Source organism: Scardinius erythrophthalmus (genome assembly GCF_964197995.2).
Source record: "Scardinius erythrophthalmus genome assembly, chromosome: 20".
In the NCBI taxonomy this organism is placed as follows: Eukaryota; Metazoa; Chordata; class Actinopteri; order Cypriniformes; family Leuciscidae; genus Scardinius; species Scardinius erythrophthalmus.
In genome coordinates, this window is record NC_138240.1 from 10,701,640 (window position 1) to 10,721,891 (window position 20,252).

The 20,252-nt window shown below is 36.7% G+C and overlaps 3 protein-coding genes across 3 annotated transcripts; 2 read left to right on the forward strand and 1 right to left on the reverse strand.

Annotated features, from left to right (window-relative positions):
* The first annotated feature begins 1,280 nt into the window (after window positions 1-1,280).
* Window positions 1,281-7,526, forward strand: prrg1 (proline rich Gla (G-carboxyglutamic acid) 1). Its single transcript, XM_081349162.1, has 4 exons — window positions 1,281-1,404; window positions 1,970-2,013; window positions 2,411-2,571; window positions 4,290-7,526. The coding sequence occupies exons 2-4, from the start codon at window positions 2,004-2,006 to the stop codon at window positions 4,761-4,763; spliced, it is 645 nt and encodes a 214-aa protein (XP_081205288.1). The 5' UTR covers window positions 1,281-1,404; window positions 1,970-2,003; the 3' UTR covers window positions 4,764-7,526.
* Window positions 7,527-7,586: 60 nt separating this feature from the next.
* On the reverse strand, window positions 7,587-13,919 carry cpox (coproporphyrinogen oxidase). Its single transcript, XM_081349149.1, has 7 exons — window positions 13,235-13,919; window positions 12,119-12,262; window positions 11,787-11,897; window positions 11,554-11,695; window positions 10,979-11,197; window positions 10,169-10,273; window positions 7,587-9,462 (listed from the first exon to the last, which is right to left on the reverse strand). The coding sequence occupies exons 1-7, from the start codon at window positions 13,767-13,769 to the stop codon at window positions 9,378-9,380; spliced, it is 1,341 nt and encodes a 446-aa protein (XP_081205275.1). The 5' UTR covers window positions 13,770-13,919; the 3' UTR covers window positions 7,587-9,377.
* Window positions 13,920-16,120: 2,201 nt separating this feature from the next.
* Window positions 16,121-19,670, forward strand: ccdc181 (coiled-coil domain containing 181; the record flags this gene model as incomplete). The annotated part of the gene is made up of 5 exons (XM_081349173.1): window positions 16,121-16,222; window positions 16,549-17,460; window positions 17,604-17,750; window positions 18,730-18,887; window positions 18,992-19,670. 5 exons carry the CDS (start codon window positions 16,121-16,123, stop codon window positions 19,161-19,163), a joined length of 1,491 nt encoding a protein of 496 aa, XP_081205299.1. The 3' UTR covers window positions 19,164-19,670.
* Window positions 19,671-20,252: the final 582 nt, after the last annotated feature.

The following is a 20,252-nucleotide window of genomic DNA, read 5'->3' on the forward strand; positions in this document are numbered from 1 at the left end:
AAACATAGCAAAAAAAAAATCATGAAAAATTATCTTGTAAATCTGAGATAATTAACTCGTTAATTCAGAAAAACAGAGTAGATTTTTTTTTCCTCAAGTGAATGCAATACGCTTCCGTACAATACGCTTCCGTACAATACGCTTCCGTAGTACGAAGCATGTATGAGGTTTTTTTTTTTTTTTTTTTTTTTTTTTTTTTATTATTATCTGTTGAACACAAAAGAAAATATTTTGAAGAATGTTGGTAACCAGACAGTTGAGGGCACCCACTGACTTTCATAGTAGAAAAAAATAATACAATATTTATCATCTTCTAGAACTTCTTGGAGGTTTGTACTATGGCTGGGAGAATGAGACAATTTTACCAGGCGCACTGAGACATTTAAATAATACCATGTATAGCCCATAGTCACTTATTGTACACACAATTGCATATACTCTTAGCCTATGCAGAAATGGACCATGGTGAACATATTTAGACAGTTTCTGAATAACTTTCAAAATAGTCCAGTACCAACGTTACTGTTACTCATCATCGACAGCCGTCACAGTTGCTAGGCGACAAGAGCAGTCCTTGGTAGGCTAGACCGTCCCATTTAAAACAACGCTCAGTCCGACCGTCTGTGAGTCCGCCCTGCATGGCCTTTGAGGTCCCTCGCTCGAAGGAGGCTGCCTTTGAATTGGGACACATCTTGTATTTCCATCACTGAACTTATACATATTATAACACATTTGGCCTAATTATATTTATCTTTTGTTTATTTTAACTTGTTAAATTAACGTTAATTCTTACATTTAATTTGTTTAAAATTGAATTGATAGTTTTTAGATCTGTTATTTAATATTCCATTTTATTTTTTACTATTGTTTATTTGTACAGTTGTGATTTAATCTTTTTATTACACATTTTTGACAGTTTATGACACAATTTTCCAAATAGGCCTACAACAAAGCTGCTGCGTGCCAACACTTTGATTTTGTCTTGCCAATAAAGCACACTTAAAATGTAATTAAAATGTTTTTTTAGAGAATAATATGGAGAAGAGTAACACGCGATGAGTTAAAAAGCAATAAAATGTTTCACCACAACCAAATAAGAATGTAGGCCCACTCAATTCATGCATATGTAATTCACTTTTCTTTTCTTTTGGCTCTGTGAAAGCTGATATAAGCCTAATCATTACTCATTCTCCCTGTCTCATATATCAACCAAAAAAAGGGGGGATTTACAAAGAAAGAATCTTGTTCTGTAATAATCTACTCCTCACGCCCCGAAACCCGCGTCAGCTGCTTTCTACGTTCATTACCAGAGCCATGGGCTCTGTTCAGTTCATTCTGGCTGCTGACTGCGCATGCGCCAAATCAGGACATTGGGACTAGGCGTTACACGTTTGGGTGGAACGGGTAAACACAGTTTTTGCATATTTTATTACCCTAATTTAAAGTCGCAGCTTTTTCTAAATATTACATACAAAAGGCATAGCTTCGACGCGTCAATGGTTAGATTAATTTGTGTGGTTTTTAATGTAGAAAACCCCGTCGACATGCTTCAGTCGATAGTCATCGGACTGAATTAGCGACACTATTCTGTATGCTTGTCATGTTTTTAATGTCTCAAAGCGGCAGTTTTACATTTCGATATGGTGAAAGAACATTCGTTTTGTGCTTGTCAAAACGTGCCCGTTTTTTCCCCGTGTGCCGTTGGTTAACGTTATGTGTCCTATTAAGCTAGTAACGTTAAGCTAACAGTCCTTGAGACACACAGAATGATTTATGTTTTTGGACATGTTTTTTTTTTTTTTTTGCTGTTTATTGTAACTTAACGTATGAACACCATTCTGTTCACCGTTCATCTTGAATGTTCCTGTGGTTTTGAATTTGAGATACTGAAAATGCATAAGCACAAGTGATAGAAATGTGTGGTCGTTGATTAAATCTGGGTGTGTAAATCTGTTCTGTCATTCTCAAGGTCCAGTTTCCCTCTCTAACAAGCTGCAGGAATCATGGGAGCCGGTGAGTCCTTCTATGCTTTATTTCGGCCAGAGACTGTGAAGATGTGATATTCTCAAGGACGCTATTTTGTGTTTCTTAACGTTGCTAAGATACGTAGTAGGTCTGTATGCTGAGCCTGCTAGTGATAATGGATGTCATGTCACGTAAAGGACTTCTGTCAGTAATTTCCAATTAGTATTAATTACAGATTATCAATAGGGGTCTCATCCTACATAGCACCTCTAATATGTAATCCATGACTAATCTGATATGGCCCACTATATAGCATCTGTTTTATTTCAGTGGGCTACTCTTTTTCAAACTTCCTGTGCCAGGGAGGAACTGGCATTTCAAAGAAATGACTTTGTCAGCCCCCCTCCTTGTTTCTGTGCTGCACGCTTATTGTTTGTATTTCCAGTGTTCCTGCCAGCAGATGCCGCACACTCGGTGCTGCGGAGGCTCCCGAGAGCAAACTTCTTCTTGGAGGAGATGAAACAAGGGAACATCCAGCGGGAATGCAGGGAGGAAATCTGTAATTATGAAGAAGCCAGGGAGGCATTTGAAAATGATGAGAAAACTGTGAGTATGGGGTAGATTTGTGCTCCTGTTTTTTTGTTGATGCATGAACTTGAACACTACTTCCTCAGTCATTCCGCTCTGTGGCATTTCCTCTAAGAAGGAAGTGAGCATTATCGACAGGAAAGCCTCACTGGGTTCACATTTTTTCGGGATGGCTAATTATGTGTTATTCAGATTAAGGATGTTTGGGTTGTGTGTTCTTGCAGGAGTTTACACAGTATATTCAAAATGACAGAACAATGATAAGCTGAATGTGTGATGGTGTAATTTGGGCATTTGTTGAGTCCAGGGTAAGGCTGGTTGATTTGAGGGGGAAAAAATCGAATTGACCCTTTTCACATTTCTGGGTTTCTCAGAAGCGGAAGTCGTCATAATTGGGTAAACTTCTTTAGTGGTAAATGAGAGATTACATTAAATATTTTTTGTGTTCCCATTTGCTCAGATAACAAAAGGAAAACTCCACAATAGTTTTTCACAACTTTCAACAAGAGTAAAAAATAGAGAGAGATTGATAAAGGCAGTCAGAAGAGAGAAAGACGTCACTCACAGACGCTGTATTAGAAACACCCTCACAGCAGCGTCAACTAGTTTTTTTTGTAATTTGATGCAAAGGTAATATAATGCAGTATAGTGTTATATAATGTACATAAAAATGTTTTTTAAATTGATAATATAAAAGAATATAAAAAAAGGATTTACCATGCCGATGACCGTTAAAACACATTATCGCAGCCTGTGAAAAAGGTCCATTGCGATTTTTCTAACAAAAACAAACAAAAAACACCTACATGTTTGCTGTGCTTGTTTGTAGATTTTTTTACTTTTTTTTTTTAAATCAAAATCACTATATGATAAAAATTGTATATTATGTAATGCATAATATTATTATTTTGATTCATTATTATTATTATTATTTTGATTAGTGTTATTATTATTTAGATTATTATTAATACATACAAATAAATCATATTCAATTATACAATTTTAAATTAAATTAAATAGTATATTAATAATTTTAAATTACAACTTTAAAATCAAGTGACCCAGTCTCACAGCACAGGCAGAGATGAGTTTGCATGGAGCAGCATTTACTGTGAAGTACGAACCGAGCCACTTTAAGCCACTGAAAACGCTGGATCGTGATCCAGGAGCATGTATAAGTGCACTTATCTGTATTTAATTTGGTCCGATTACCCTGAGACGCAAACCCAGAGTTTTCAAACTAAAACGGTGTCTGCAGCATTTCCAAAAGCCTCCATTTTCTAAGGGTCGAAAACTCCAGAGTAGTGTAGACGCCAGGGGAAACCGCAGCAAATGTTATGCGTTCTAAATCCAAAACGCACTAGTGTAAACAGGGCCTAAGCCAAGATTTACTATTAATAGACTTTACTAGTTAAAGCTTTCTCCAGAATTACTTTTTGAGTTGCCAGTACAATTTAATTGTACTACTCAAATACAAAGTGCAGTTCTACATCTTGTTGGCTATCTTGATTCAAATTCAGTAATTGAAGTGTAATTCAAAAGGCGTTCTCAATTCAGTTCTGTATGGTGCACAGTCATTGCTTTGTGTTGTTGTGCAAGGTCTTGGTTATTGGTCTGAATGACAATGAGGGTTTTTTGTTTAGAATACAAACAAATGGCTTTTGCTTATTATTTACATTTATGCAGACAGTGTTCTTATGTTATTTTGTGTTTCTTTCACCTTGTGACCCTTACAGAGGCGATTCTGGGAGGAGTACCAGCGTGAGAGCAGCCCTAGGCCTGGAGGACTGGAGTCCATCGCTGGTGGCGTTCATTCCCTGTACCTGATCTTACCGCTGCTGCTGGTTTTGCTGCTCATTGCTGCGGTTTCCATCACAGTTTGGAGATGTCACTCACGCAAAAGATCCCAGCAAAGCCCTGCCATTGGGCGTCCACAAAGAGACACAACCCTATCTGTGGTGTCAATGGACCAGTGGGGTCGGGACTACCATCCTGACATCAGTCCTCACTCTGAGATCAGTGCCCACAGTAGCCCCGCCTACCCCGGCGCTGACCTCACACCTGGGCGGGGCAGTCGGGGTGACCCGCCCCCTTCATATGAGGAAGCTGTGGGCCATACAGATATACAGATTGAAGCAGAGCCTCCACCACAATATGAAGACATCATCAGTAACCACGGTAGCACGGTTGTCATCTCCCAGGGAAAGTGATGCATCTTCCAGACACCAATACTGTATATTTTTTTACAACTTCACTATTCCATGACAGGCTTTATTTTCAATTCCAGCACTAACAAAACTAAAGCTAAACTGCTTTAAAAAAAAAAAAAAAAAGGGGGAAGTGACGTGAAGGCCAAGTATGGTAACCCATACTCGGAATTTTTCCTCTGCATTTAACCCATCCAAGTTAGTGCACACACATTAGGAGCAGTGAGTTGTGAACATACACACACACACACACACTGCTGCAGATTTCTTTCATTTCAGAGATGATCCAGAACTCATGACAGCTTGAATCTTGACCCAAGCCCAAATCCAATGACAAGGAAGTACTCAAACATGAACAACTCACACACATTCTTCCTAGTATGACTTACTAAGAAATGAGCTAAACATTTTCTTCTTGAGTTGTGGCCTCTTATTGGACCATTTAGAACTATGAAACTAAATCGTAAGATTCAGTGGAAAAAAAAAATTGCACAATATTTTCAGGAAGTTGTACATTTTAATGTTTACTGACATGATATAATTTAAGGTTCATTGTAACCTTCAGAGATAACCATTTTAGCTTAGGCTATCTCTGTAACCTTTGTAATTGCATAGACGCCTTTATGCACTGGACTCACAGCATCAATGAAACATTGATATTGGGTCTCTAGTTGAGGTTTTAAACACTGTGTTAGATTTAGTTAACATGTTGGAAACTTTTCAGCTGAATGGATAACCAACTACAATACATAATTTCACAAATCCTGATTTTACATTGCCTCATGGTTTCTGAATCAGCCTGAGTCATCTGTGTGTGAAGTTTTGACTCATATTTGCTGTAGGAAAATACAATACTGAGCTAAGTGTGGTTTGAGTTTTGTCATTGCAGTGCAAGCCACATTGAGTTCCATGGAAAGACATGTTAACTAAATGGTCTATGCAACAGTGCTCTCTTTTCTCCATATTTTTGGAGCAGTTTACATGGCCACAGCCTTGTGAAATTTATTGTGGCCAAGGATTAAGCAGGCATATTAAGCATCCCAAGCTGGGAATACTAGAACAAGCAAGAAAAATGTTCCACAGTGGAGGTGATTATTAAGGAGCGAGAACCATGCTTTTTGTTTGTTGTGAGCTGTGTGCAGACTTTCTTTTAGAATTGTTTTAGAATACATAACCTGTGTTTTGCTTCTCTAACCTTTAACAGTTATTGACCAAGCTTTTTACTTGTTGAAGGCTGATTTCACACTTGATTAGATTTTTTGAAACGATTTCAAGCCTTTCACACTATAGTTTTGGATCCGAATTGTGCTACGTTTGAACTAGCAGCAGCTGTTTCCCACTATAAATAGAGTCCACTACAAAGCATAACTCCTTTCTCAATGACAAATGATTTTTTGGTAACACTTCACCTGAAGCCTTTATGTATAATGCATTATAAAGGGTTTCATAATGTAAATTTGAATGCATTGTATATTTTCATAAATAATTGTAAAAGTTAAAATGCATTATATTTGCAGATTCTTTGTTACATCTAAAATGGGTTTTGTCATGTTTTAATACATTATATTTTTTACATTTGTAACAATGAATAGATATTATGTCTGTGGTTGCACTTATTCATGAGACCATAAGGTGCTTTAAAAGGCATAATTAATGCATTAAAAACTACTTTTATAAATAATGCATTATATATAAAGGATTCAAGTGATGTGTTACTGGTTTTGCCTGCCTGGTGAAAAGTTTCAGACTGTTAAACAAATGTGGAAATTTGACTCTAGCTTTCAGGTTGGGCTTGTCTGTGTTTAACAGCAAGCAGACACCTTTTAGTTCATAAAAGAAAAAGTTTTCACCTCAGGCCCCAGCTACACTATAGAAAAACCGAGAGCATTTAAGATTAGGATCAAATTAGGGAACAAGCCGTCCCCTAAAAATAAAAGGAAAACCTTGACAGGGAAACCTTCAGTATTAAATATCAGGAAAGTGTGTGTTTATGGGGGTGTAATGGAAAACAGTCAATGCTTTTGTATTTATTCAGTAACTATGAGTGAATGCACTTTTTTTCAGGGCACCAATTGCTCTTAGTAAAGGAATCGTATTTAATGTGTAAAGGAATATTAATGGAAAAATGTGGCAAGGCTGTTGGATTTCTATTTTCAGTTTATCAACGACATGCTCGGCTTACACAAATATGCAATAAAATACATCACCAGCACTAACTCAAGAAAGCTTCGTGAAAATCAAAACAGTCTCACTTTGCCTAAAATTGTTTGTGTTTTTAAAGATGTTATGAAATAAGACTACCGTCACTTGAAATACAGTCTGATGATGATGTTGCAAGTTTGGCTGGAGTTGCTGTATATTTGCAGGCTGATATTTCTGTGGTAGTTAGGAGTGACCGTGGTGGTGTTTATTGCTTAAGCCTTACTCAGAGATAGATTAAAAAATGTATATGTAAATGTGTTAAGAACAAATTAAAATTTTTGTAATGATTGAGCTTGACTTTATTTGTAATAAAAAGAAATGTGGCCCTCAGTCCTCTGACTTTGTTCTTCCACTGCTAGGTAAACTATTGTTCTTTTACATTGTTACAAAAGATTTTTACTTAAAAGAAATGCTGTTTTTTTATTTCCTATTTATCAAAGAATCCTGAAATTATATTGATAATAGGAAGAATTTCTTGAGCACCAAATCAGCATATTAGAATGATTTCTGAAGGATCATATGAATGAAACTGTAATAAAAATGAAAAATGTAATAACCTATCACAGGAATACATTGCATTTTAGTGTATTTTTTAATCAAATAAATGCAGTCTTGGTTGCATGCGAGATTTAAAGTTTATCATAATTTGCGATGTTTCTTTAATATATCTTATATAGCATTATGAACATATAAATATCTGCTGTAAAATGTACGTCTTTGTTTTTTTAGTATTCCTTAAAGGAGAACTCCGGTCAATTTTAACATTGAGCTCAATTTTTTTGTAAATTTGGAGTGCTGTCAATACAGAGAACAATGACAAAAATCGGTGTTGCCTACGGTGCCTACGCACATACCTGTATTTACATCCTGTTTTCGGTTGAAGTCCATAGTAATCGATTGTCGAGTTCACGCGCATAGGTTTAGTTACCTATGATCACGCACGTGAACTCGACAATTGATTACTATGGACTTCGACCGAAAACAGAATGTAAATACAGGTATGTGCGCTGGCTGAAATAACATCATTTTTATTCATATCTTTCACATCTACTGCAGTCAGATTCACCCATGATCACTCTAAAGGAATCACTCACATTGGCTGGGCACTTGTAATGACACATCAAGGATGTTAAGAGGCTAAAAGCAGGTTTAAAACTTGCCCCATTTAAGTCAACAGGGTGCACATTTTAAAAAGAGGATAACACGGTGTAGGCAACACCGATTTTTGTCGTTGTTTTCTGTATTGACAGCACTCCAATTTGTACAAAAAAATGAGCTTAATGTTAAAATTGACCGGAGTTCTCAGAACCAAATGAGTTCGTCTTAAGATCTAATGTTCTTCCTATAAAATTCAGTCTAGTTTTAACATATTCATTAATGTTAAAATGCACATTTACTACCTGAAATACAGTAGTCAATATTTGAAGTGGATCAAACAAGTTCATCAAAGTTGTCTTAAGACATTAAGAAGTAGTTCATGTATAACTTTGATGAAAGGTTTTGATCCACTTCAAATGTTGACTACTGTGTACTGCCTACGTCCTAACAAGCACACAGAGGTAGTTTTAAGTTGTAACTTATTAACTGTATGAGCAGATTTGCATACTAAAATCACACAAAATTAATGTTCTATTGCCTTAGATACATTTGACTATTATCATTAATGTTTGACCATGCCAAATGTGAACTTAAACGCATTTATTAAACGTAAACATTTGGCAGCCATGTTGGAACTGAATGGATTTAATGTTAATGAACACCTTTACTACTTTATTGACATGTATACAAAATTAAACCACATTTAAAAACACTTAATTGTTTTTTAATACACAGAAATAGCAACATTACAATGTCCTGAGAATATTTCTTATTATAATTTTAATATCTGCAGAAAGCTAAAAAAGGCCAGTAGTGGAATCTGTTAGTGCATGGCAGGACACAAAAATGGACTTGAAGTGGGAAAGAAAAACGAACAGTGCTAGAAAAGCAATAATGGCATGGCGCTTGCATCAGCACAGGTTAAACATGACCATTTAGACATACGAGGCTGACACGTCCATTCAAAAACAGCATACCAAGGTCATTAACAGTTTCGAATACACCAGTAATCATAATTAAAGCAGTGCAAGCAGAAACAAAGCTGTAACTAAGTAACACTGTCACAGGAGTAAACACTGCCTCTCCAGTGAATCCATAGAGTTCATTACCAAGCCGGTAATCGTGCAGTGTAGCAGTCAGTCAGCAAAGAGCCAGTGAGTCAAAGGTGTCCTGCCATAGTCTATTTCACTGAATGTTGTTGTTCTATCTTAATATATAAAGGTTGCTGATATGTTTGGTATCCAGAGACAAACCCACCCTCCATTTTCACAATTCCCACCCAATATTGGTGAGTGGACGGATGAATCTTCCTCCCACTTATATCCATTCTTTAGGGTTTCGTAAGACCTCCAGTATCTCTGCTTCCTTAGTGCCTTTTTTGGGCTCATGCATGTACTCCCACCTGAAATGAAACATTCACACTAGTGAGTTTGTAATGTCAAACAATAGGTAAATACAGTAGACACAATAGTTGAAAAACAAAAAAGTTCTACTTTCAAACATTACTTTGAGTTTTTAAAAGGGTGGAAAATGAGGAAAATAATAATTGTTGTGGTTGAGATCTTTTTACATTCAAAGAGGGCTTTTCTTAAAGGCACAACAGCAAAAGTTTATTTCACAGGGTCAGTGGATAATGCTTGTGTAAAAAATAAATTACATCTGGTTTGGTGTGGGAAAACTTGGTATAAGTTGACCTCAGGAAAAAAAATATATAACTCATTTAAAGGGATAGTTCACCCAGAAAGGAAAATTCTGTCATCATTTTCTTACCCTCAGGTTTTTTGAGTTTCTTTCTTCTTTTGAACACAAAAGAAGATATTTTAAAGAATGTTGGTAATCAGACAGTTAATGGTAGCCATTGATTTCCATAGTAGGAAAAAAAAAAAATACTATGGAAGTTAGTGGCTACCGTAAACTGCCTGGTTACCAACATTCTTCAAAATATCTTCTTTTGTGAGAAAATCATACAGGTTTGGAACAACCTGAGGGTGAGTAAATGATGACAGAATTTACATTTCAGGGTGAACTATCCCTTTAAATTATGCAAGTAAACAAAGTTCACAAAAATAACTTTAAAAAAAGCTGTGATAGACACAGCTTGCTCATACCTTGCAGTAAGCGGTAGGGACATCAGGATGCTCTCGATGCGTGACCCAGGTGTGGCCAGGCCAAATTTCACCCCTCTGTCATACACTAAATTAAATTCCACATATCTAAGAAACACAAAGAGAGTTCGGTTACCTGCTAAACATTTATATCGATATGATATACATTTGAAGACAATTTAGTCTCATAACTATGTTATATTACCATACTACTATGAAAAATATTTATATTAATAATGATCAAATATTATTAATATCTTTATTATTAATTAAATAGTATTATTACATAAATATTATTAACATTTATAAGAGCATCTGAATCTGAAAATAACTTATATTTTAATATATATTCGTTGTATATATATTATATTGTATTATATTATATATATTTAAATTTAATATAGTTCTGTATGTTACGGGTTATAAAATGGTTCTTCAGTATTATTGTTTTAATCAATAAAAATATATATTTATATACTATGTTTCGGGTCAGCAAGATGTTTTTGAAAGAAGTCTCTTATCAAGGCTATTCATTTGATCAAAAATACAGTAATATTGTGAAATATAATAATTTATACATATTTGTTTTTAATATATTTTAAAATGTAATTTATTCCTGTGATAGCAAAGCTGAATTTTCAGCATCATTACTCCAGTCTTCAATGTCACATGATCCTTCAGAAATCATTCTAATATGCTGATTTGGTGCTGAAGAAACATTTCATATTCCTCAGTGTTGAAAAGATTGATACATAAACAGTAGTGTATATAAAAAAGAAATCCAAATCAGTATGTACTTTCCCTTGAACTAACCTGCCTCTCCTGACTTGCTGCCAGTCCTTCTCCTCCGGGGTAAAGGAGTCATTTAGATGTTTGTATACTATGGGCAAGTAACAGGGCACCACAGTTTTAGCACAGCTCTTCACAAAATTAAAAGCCTCCTCCTGATTGGGCGAATCCAAATCATCAAAAAAGATCCCGCCAATGCCTCTCGTCTCTCCTCGGTGACGGATGTAGAAGTAGTTGTCACACCTTAAGACAAAAAAAAAAAAAAAAAAATTTTACTGATGCTAGCCTAATGTTTAGGAAGCAAACATATTTAATTACAAATGAAATTAAATAAAAAATGAAAAAATACAAAAATTAAGAAATACTCTTTCATGAAGAAAAATAAAGAAAGAAAGAAAAAAAATGAAAAGGATGTTACAACACAAAAGCGTTGACTCACACAATACTGGCTGATTCAAATAATGGGAAATCTTATCTTTGCTGAACAGTTCAAATCCACCCAGAAGATAGCACACTCATACACCACGCGCATACACACACCCATAACAGCTGTAACACACCCGATTCACACACACACATAACAGTAATGAGACTCCTACCACTTTTTGAAGTCTGGGTAAAATTTAGGATGATGCTTGTCACATGCTTTCTTCAAAGTCTTGTGGAAAAGGGCGGCATCTTCCAAATCAATGTAAACAGGAGTGAGATCCGTTCCCCCACCAAACCACCACTGCTTTGTGCCTGAGAGAAGGAGGGAGAGCGAGATGGGTGGTGGACCCAGATAACAACATCTCCCTTCACACAGCCTCAAATGACTTCACTAAACACTCACCATCTGCTTCCTCAATCTCAAAGTATCTGTAGTTGAAGTGCACTGTGGGAATGTGGGGGTTTTTGGGGTGTATGACTGAACTCACACCCATGGCACAGAACGGCAACTTTCCTGGAACACAGAGATAATGCTAAACGGTAAAAACGAATGCATCACGTCACATCTTCTCAATCCCATGAAGAATGACAAATCATCACAGTAAAAGCCTTGTGACCACTGACAGTTCAAACTGAGCTCAAATAGAAAAACTAGAAGTTGAGCTGAAGATTTAAGGAACTGGTTCCTTTAGTCACACTCTGCATTCACCTCGAAATGGGAAGTCAGTCTCTCACCATCTTTCCCTTTCAGAACTTTTCCACGGCTGCGCATTTGTTTTGCGGCCTCCTCGGTGAGATTCCCAAACACCACGGACACGTTCACACCCGCTTTCTCAAAAACCTTCCCATCTTGCATCACACAGCTGATGCCCCCTCCACCTTTGTCAGACACAAGACAAACATGATTGGTTACAGTGTAACACCAGCATGAAGCTTCTAGCTAATTATTAGTTTATTACTGTTTCAATGTTATCAGTTTAACAAAGCAAAATCTAAATCTTTTCAACCCCTGGTTGAGAATCACTGATCTATGGAAGGATTGTTTTTATAGTAGATTATTATCATATATAATAATAAAGCACACATTTTTGGCACAATGATAACTAATCAGAATCAGTTAGTTACAACAAAATGGAATGTTTCCAAAACTAAAGATTTTGCCATTATTGGAAATATGGAACCAATTAAATTATGGTTTTAAAAGATTTGGAAAGGCATATCATGACTTATGAAGTCCATTTCTGACTTTGTTGGATAACAAAATAACTATAAAATTCATACTCTAGGCAGAAGAGTACATCTTGTATAAGTGTATAGTGCGTCATCTGGGACAAAATACAAGTCATAATTTCAAGATAAAAAGTCAAATTAATGAGATAAAACGTTGAAATTGAGACAGAAAAAAAGAGTAAAAATTACGGGATAAAAGGCCATAATTCTGACCAAAAAAAAAATCTAGAAATTGTGATTAAACGTCGAAATGAGATCAAATAATAATTATGAGATAAAATGTCTACTTTTTATTTCAAAATGTCGACTTTTTATATCATAATTGTCATGATTTTACCAAAACATGCTTTTTTCTTATGTTCTTATCCGAAAAAAGGGGCCTCCATATACTGTACCTTTTGCTCTAAACATAAATCAGGACTTTGGACCATAATGTTTGCTCTACTTTATCTAAGGCTTGCTCTTGCTCTTGATCTTATGTTATGGTAGGTAGTACATATTTTTAAAGTTTCATTCACACCAACACTTAACATGTTTTTAAATGTAACACGCATTCATTACATTTTAATATTATTTAAAGGTTATAATATTAGTGAAGTAGGGCAGCAAAAACGAGCCAACCTTCTTTTCTAGTCCAGCTGTCCACCTTGAACGTTCCTCCATCCACCTCCTCAAGGGCTTTACAGAACTCAGCCTGGGTCTCCATGATGAGCATCTCCATTCTCGTGGACATCGCGTCTTTCCTCTGCTCTAAGACCTTGATGTCAGTGACTGGTGGAGACATGAACGACTTGCATCTTTCCCGAATGTCTCCCTCCACTTCTTCAACCTTGGATATCTTCCTTGCCATTTCTGCCCGCTGAAAGTGACTTACACCTGCCGCCAGAACCCCAGTGACAGCTGCTGCCCCAGCAGCCAGAAACACACCTTTACCGTACCGCCCGAGTGAGAACCTCCCCGGCGATGCTTGAGACATCTGTCTCGTTCCTGCTATTACGAATGACCATTTTCCTCCCGGAAGAAAGGCACATTTACGGAGGGTAGAGTAACGGGCTACGGAAGAGTGGACAGTACCATGCGCAGAGCGGGACGCTCGACACAGTCTTGCTATTGATCTCGCTGAGTTGTTTATTGTGTACAGAGCTACAGAAGTCATTTTTGTCTAATGAGCAAGAACAAGTGTATCTCTCCACGAGCTGTGAGATGATAACAGGATCATAAATGGGTGTAAAGTAACTATATGCAATTTTGCACGTAGCTTCTTCAACAGTTCTACTCGCGGAGGAGTGTCTTGATTTTTGTATGCGAACCGAGGTGTATTATGGGAAATTGAGTTTTTCCACATATTAATAGTACTTCATTGGATTCAATACGGACTACATATACCATAGGCGTGACTCAAAAGCTAAAACATGATACGTACTTCCGAGATTATTAAAAAGGAGGTCTTTTAAAAATGTCACAAACGCAAGTGCCAAACCATAGATAGACCAAACCCTTTGTGGGCGTTATAATTCACACTCAGTCGCAGGGGTTTCCAATCTTTTAGAAGCCACGGACACCCAAATAGTATCAGCCCTGTGTGAAGGACCCTCATCCTAAAATTTATAAGGCATCTCTCTTTTATAAACACCCAATTTATACACTTTAAAAAATAATATTATAAATCCAAAATTAGTTTCATTTGCATCATTATATATTTTGTTCTGCTCACTGTAGTAATAAAATAAATGAATTTATTTGTTTATTATTATTTATTTATTTATTTTCAGTTTTTCTCTAGACTTTTCCACAGACTCACTTGTCACTCCCTTGTGTCCCCCTGGGGGTCCCCAGACCCCAGTTTTGAACCCCCCTGCTCTATCCTTTTATAAATACCTTTAATAATAATAATGATAATAATAACGTACAACAATTGTTGCCTTTGTGCTAATGTTGTTGACCTGATTTTTGTAGAATATTGCCAAAGCATATAAAGTATACGAATAGAAAAAATAAGGTAAAATAAGTAGAGACAATAAGGGCATAAATTTGTTTATTCATGAAGATTTGGACAAACAAACCAAACTATCCTTTGTTGTACCTTGTTTATTTTTCCACCAACTGTATCACAGATAAAATCTGGCTGGCTCTACCTTCTACATTTACAAAGAGTCTGCGCATGCGCGCGCACCCACGACAGGCCGTGTTGTGTGTCTCTATGGCAACACCTGTTACATGCTACTTTGAGGCTGAGGCCAGCAGAGGATTAGAGCTGCTCTCTAATGTACAGGTGCGGGTAGACAACAGCTCTCTAGAATATATAGGGCGGCTAATGAATTACCATTCATTATTCTTGCTCTCAACGCGAGGCAACACCATACAGAAGTTTTGAAGGTAAGCTGTATTCATTTTTAGGCGCGGGAAAATAATAACCACATTCTAAAAGCAAATCTATCATGCATTGAGACGAGACGGCCACCAGGTTTGGTGTTATTATTAGCCTTAATGCACATAAAAATATGATTTTATCACCCAGATTTTGGCATTGCAGTGCATATAGTCAAATTTATCTGGCATTTACAAATATAAAGCCCCCATTTAAACATATAAATTGCATCTACAAAGTCGTAATTTACAAAACAATTTAGAATTGTCACTGTATGTGGACCAGTGTAGTTAAAGCTTTAGTAATTTTGTAGTGTTTTAGTTATTTTTATTTTTTATATCTCTATAGCCTATAGTTTTATTTATTTATTTTTATTTTAGTTTTAGTTACTTTAGTACACCAAGGAAAACTGAATAAAAATGAGAAATGTTGCCATGGTAACTAGCTGAAATAAAATACGTTTTTTAAATATTTTATTTTATTTCAGTGAGAATTATGTGCTCCTTAATAAGAAGGCAGAACCATGGACAAATGCTGCTGGGACACAGGCCGGGGTCTGATCAACTCCGGCCCGGTCGCCTGGGCGAGGGTGTCTGACGTTGAAAGACCCGAAACACCCAATGACCCCAGGATACATCACTGATGATGTATCCGAGCGCATCTGCATGATGTATCTTATTAACTTTTACCTGCTGAAATAAAAGTAAAAAAATTTTTTAGATTTTATTTCAGAGAGAATTATGGGTCAGATTCCATGTATTGCTCTTTCTGAAACACTGCATCTAAATCATGAGAATCCAAGCTGTTTTAATGTAAAGCCCTAATGTATATGGATTTTATGTCCAAGTGTGTTGTACTTTTAAGTGAGACGTATTTCTGTATGTCATCTATGTAATTGTATGTTTAGATATTAATCTGTATGCTTTAATGTAACTAAAGTAAATTTAGAATTAAGAATGATCAATAAACTATTTACTAACATTCATGACGTATTTCAAATAATTATAAATATTTATTTACTCTAAAAGATCATTTTGCTCAATAATAAAATGACTCTATGATGAGCGAGACAAGTTTTTTTTATCTCTATTGTGATCCATGTTTCATTTGCTGTGTCTTAGTGAGAAAGCGAAGAAAGCATGAGTGTTTCTGTGGTCAAAAACACTCCGGATGAGTATGAGGATGACTTTGAGAAAGACCTGGACTGGCTTATCAGCGAGGAGAGCAAGAGTGAGGAACAGGTAAGTGAGTCAATGCACAATGATGTCAGAAACAGGTTCATATCTTGGAGACAGTCCTCTGGAATAGTCTGTGGTATTCCATTACACAGTCGCTGTACCTGTGTGTGTGAAATCCACACTGACACAGATCCATACACACTTTCACTCACCCAGAGAACTATGTCTCATGGCGTTGCATTATTCAACACATACGCTCTATGTATCTGATTCTTCAGAGATCATGCTCTCCTTAACTTGCACAACGCCGTTTTTCTTATTCTGTTGCACAATGCCTTTTTTCTCATTCTGTTTTACTCAAACTGAACACATTATTTTCTACAACAAAGGATCCTGATGATGATGACATTGAAGCTCAGATCGACAAAGAGCTTGAAGAAGATGAACCTAAAGAAAGAAAGGATGTGCACAAACACAGGGAAATGGATGATGACGAAGCAGAAGAAAGGTGGCCAACACCTATGGAGCCATTAGAAGATCCCGACAGGGATGACCTTATAACCTCTCCACATTTACAGAGCGACGAAGACCTCGATGAAGAGAAGAAATACATTTTGGAAAAGATTCAAGAGGCGAACAAACAGCTCCAGGACCAGGATCCTCCAGACCAGAGCCGCCGCAGACGCCTGCAGTTTAAAGACACTCTGGTTGACCTGGTGGTGCCTGCGCTGGATTTCGACACTCAAGAGAGCAACAGCGCCTCCTGTGAGCACTTAGAGGAAGATCGAGAGGTATCCGGACAAATGCAGAGACTGAAGATCTCTCAGAGAGAGGGAAGCGACATGGGAGACCCTGAGGATGAACACAACGAGGGAGTGAAAGAAGGACGGATTTTGGTTGAAAAAGATGGAAAGTTTGATCTGGTGAGTATAAAGGAGATGGAAAGTCAAGGATTGCTTCCTCCATTGCCGGTTTCTCACAGCGACATTCAGCGAGCGTCTTCACGGCAAAATGAGCTTGATCTCCATCTCAGCAAGAGTCCTGTCTCCTCTCTGAGACAGAATTCTACCTCATCTTTTCCCCCTGGCACTGAGTCTTTGTACATCCCCAAACCTCCACCGAAGCACAGAAATAGACCCAGTTCTGCCAGACTGTCCCAAAGGGGAGCATGGGTCGAGGGCACCAAGCGCAGGGTCCAGTCTGCAAATGGAGCTTCTTCACATGCCACCTTCTCCCTGTCACCACAGCAGAAAGAATTACTGGCCAAACTTCAGCAGCGGAGGGAGAGGCAAGCCAAAGAGGTGTAATGTGGTTTCAATATCAGTATAATATCAGTTTTATGTCTTAATGTATTATAAAATCTGATTTCAGTTACTATTTGACAGCTTATTTCAAACAGGTCTAACGTTTTTTTTAGACTTCTCCCTCCTCTTTGCTTCTTCAGGATGAGTTGAAGAAAAAAGAGGAAGAGGAACAGAAACGTCAGGAGAACGAGATAGCCTTCCAATCGTGGCTTATGAGGAAAAGAGAGCAGCTGCTGGACGAGAGGAGAGTTCAGAAAGCCCAGGAAATGGAAAGGATGAGCTGCATGGTATGTCCACTAGGGAGAGCCATTTAAACAGAATAAACAGAGACAGACTAAATCCAGAAAAACTGTGGCAATGTCTATTACGCTTGAAGAAACCTACCTGCAAAGTTACAGTACTGTGAAAAGTTTTAGGCACTTGTGTAAAAATGCTGTAAAGTGAGGATGCTTTCAAAAATAATCTCATAAACATATTTTTACAATTAACTTTTTGTCCTAGTTACACTTGCACATAGTTTTTTCAGGTGGCTTTGCAGGTAGGTTTCTTCAAGCGTCTTGGAGACGTTGCCACAGTTGGATTTAGTCTGTCTCCGTTTTTTCTGTTTCTTCATGTAATCACAGATGGACTCAATCAGTTTTCCGTGTGGAGCATACCAGCTGTTGTCAGACTCCTTATGCATACAAAAATATCACTGGATTATTACAATTAATGGCAAAAGGAATGTTTGGACTGATATTTCCTACTGACACACACAGCAAAAGATATAAATAACTGGCTTAAAACCTTTTTTTGGTGAAAATACTAACAGACTTTTGCATAATACTGTATACATGTATATATATATATAAACATTACTTGGCATATATATATATATATGAAGAGTTCAGATACAAAAGCCTCTAAATGCCATCTGAAATTTTCTTATTGAATGATCATTTTTATCAAGCTTGTATAGTTAAGTTCAGTAATTTCACTTAAATTACAATTAGTAGGTAATCTTCATTGCCATTTAAGTGAAATTATTGAATTTAAATATACAAGCTTGATAAAAAATTATCATTCTATAAGAAAATTTCAGATGGCATTTAGAGGCTTTTGCATCTGATACGTACATATATATATATATTGGTATATATAGATTCAAAAACATAAAAAATACGTTTTTGTACAAACACACAGACAAAATATTTTTTTATGTTTTTGAAAAAAGAATCTTATGCTAACCAAAGATTGTCACTTGTGCTGTTTTTGTTGTTCTGGTAGAGGGATTGTGGTGACCCAGAGGAGGCCTTTAAACATTGGCTCCAGAAGAAACAGGAACAGCAGTTCAAAGACAAACAGGTAGAAGAGATGAAGAGACTGGAAATGGAGAGCGGCTTTTGCCTGCATAGCCGAGAAGAGAGTGAGAAGGCCTTCAGGCAGTGAGTTCAGCACCACATTGCTCTTCTAAAAATCAGAAAACAGAGGGAGAATTGTATTCGAAACTAACGTGCAAGCATTTCCCTCTTGTTCTTTTGGACAATAGATGGTTGAGAAGAAAGCGTACAGAGAAAAGAGCAGAACAGCAGGCAGCTCGAGAGCGCTCACGCAGGCTCGTGCTGGAGGAGCGAAGGGCAAGACGCATGCATGACCTCGTCTGCACTGTCAATGAGATTAAACCCTTTCGATTCAGTGACCCCTGTGGGTACCACTACTGATCACCTCGTACTGTACACACCTGACCAATCTGAAGTTCCTCCAATTCAGCAATCACCGTGGTTACTGCAGAGGCACCCATTCAACTGTATCTATGGTTACCTTTCTATCAAACATCATAGAAGATCTGTTGTCTCGTCTCCCTGATACAGCGGATGAAAGATCATGTGGTTAAGAACACAAACAGGAGCTCTCTTTAATTCATTTTCTATTCATCCTTTTTCAGTATACAGAGATCAAACAAGTGCTCGAGTGGATGTCCGTGATCCAACAGCTTTAAGCACTTAAAATAATTGCTACACCAAGATGATTTAATGGAGTTTTGCATAAATGCTGAATCATCAGATATTGTCATTTTTTGTTTAGCTGGCTATCCTATAGATTTGCCCTGTGTCTGCTGCAGAACAGCAGGAACAATAGAAATGCAGCAGCTCAAAGCTTCAGTGATCTAGGGGTGGTTGGCATGAAATTCACTGCAAAGTAAAATGCTGTACTCCATTCTAAACTGCATTTCTTTTATCATTATTATGCATACAGATTTGATGACTTCATATTAACTGAAAGACTATATGGATTTGTACTTAAAAAAAAAGTTATACACATTCATATAAAATTACAAATTAAAACTTGTAATCTTAATGTTGATTTAAAAAAAAAGTCCATAGGCATATTATGCATCAAATATATAAGATTTCTATAGTTCAAACAAATGCTGTTCGTACTATTTATTCATCATAAAATCCTGAAAATAATGTGTTTTCAACACGGTAATAATAAGAATAATTGAGCTCCAAAAGTACTTGAACTGCAAATCAACATATTAGAATGATTTCTGAAGGATCATGTGACGCTGAAGACTGGAGTAATAATGCTGAAAATATAGCTTTGCCATCACAGTAATTAATTATATTTTAACATATATTCAAATTGAAAACAGTTCTTTTAAACTGTAATAATATTTCACGATAGTACTGTTTTTACTGTACTTTGATCAAATAAATGCAGCCTTCAAAAACATTTTTTAAATCATAGGCCAATTATTCTAAATTTGGTAGGCTAGTGTATATTCAACATGAGAAATCAGAGATTAC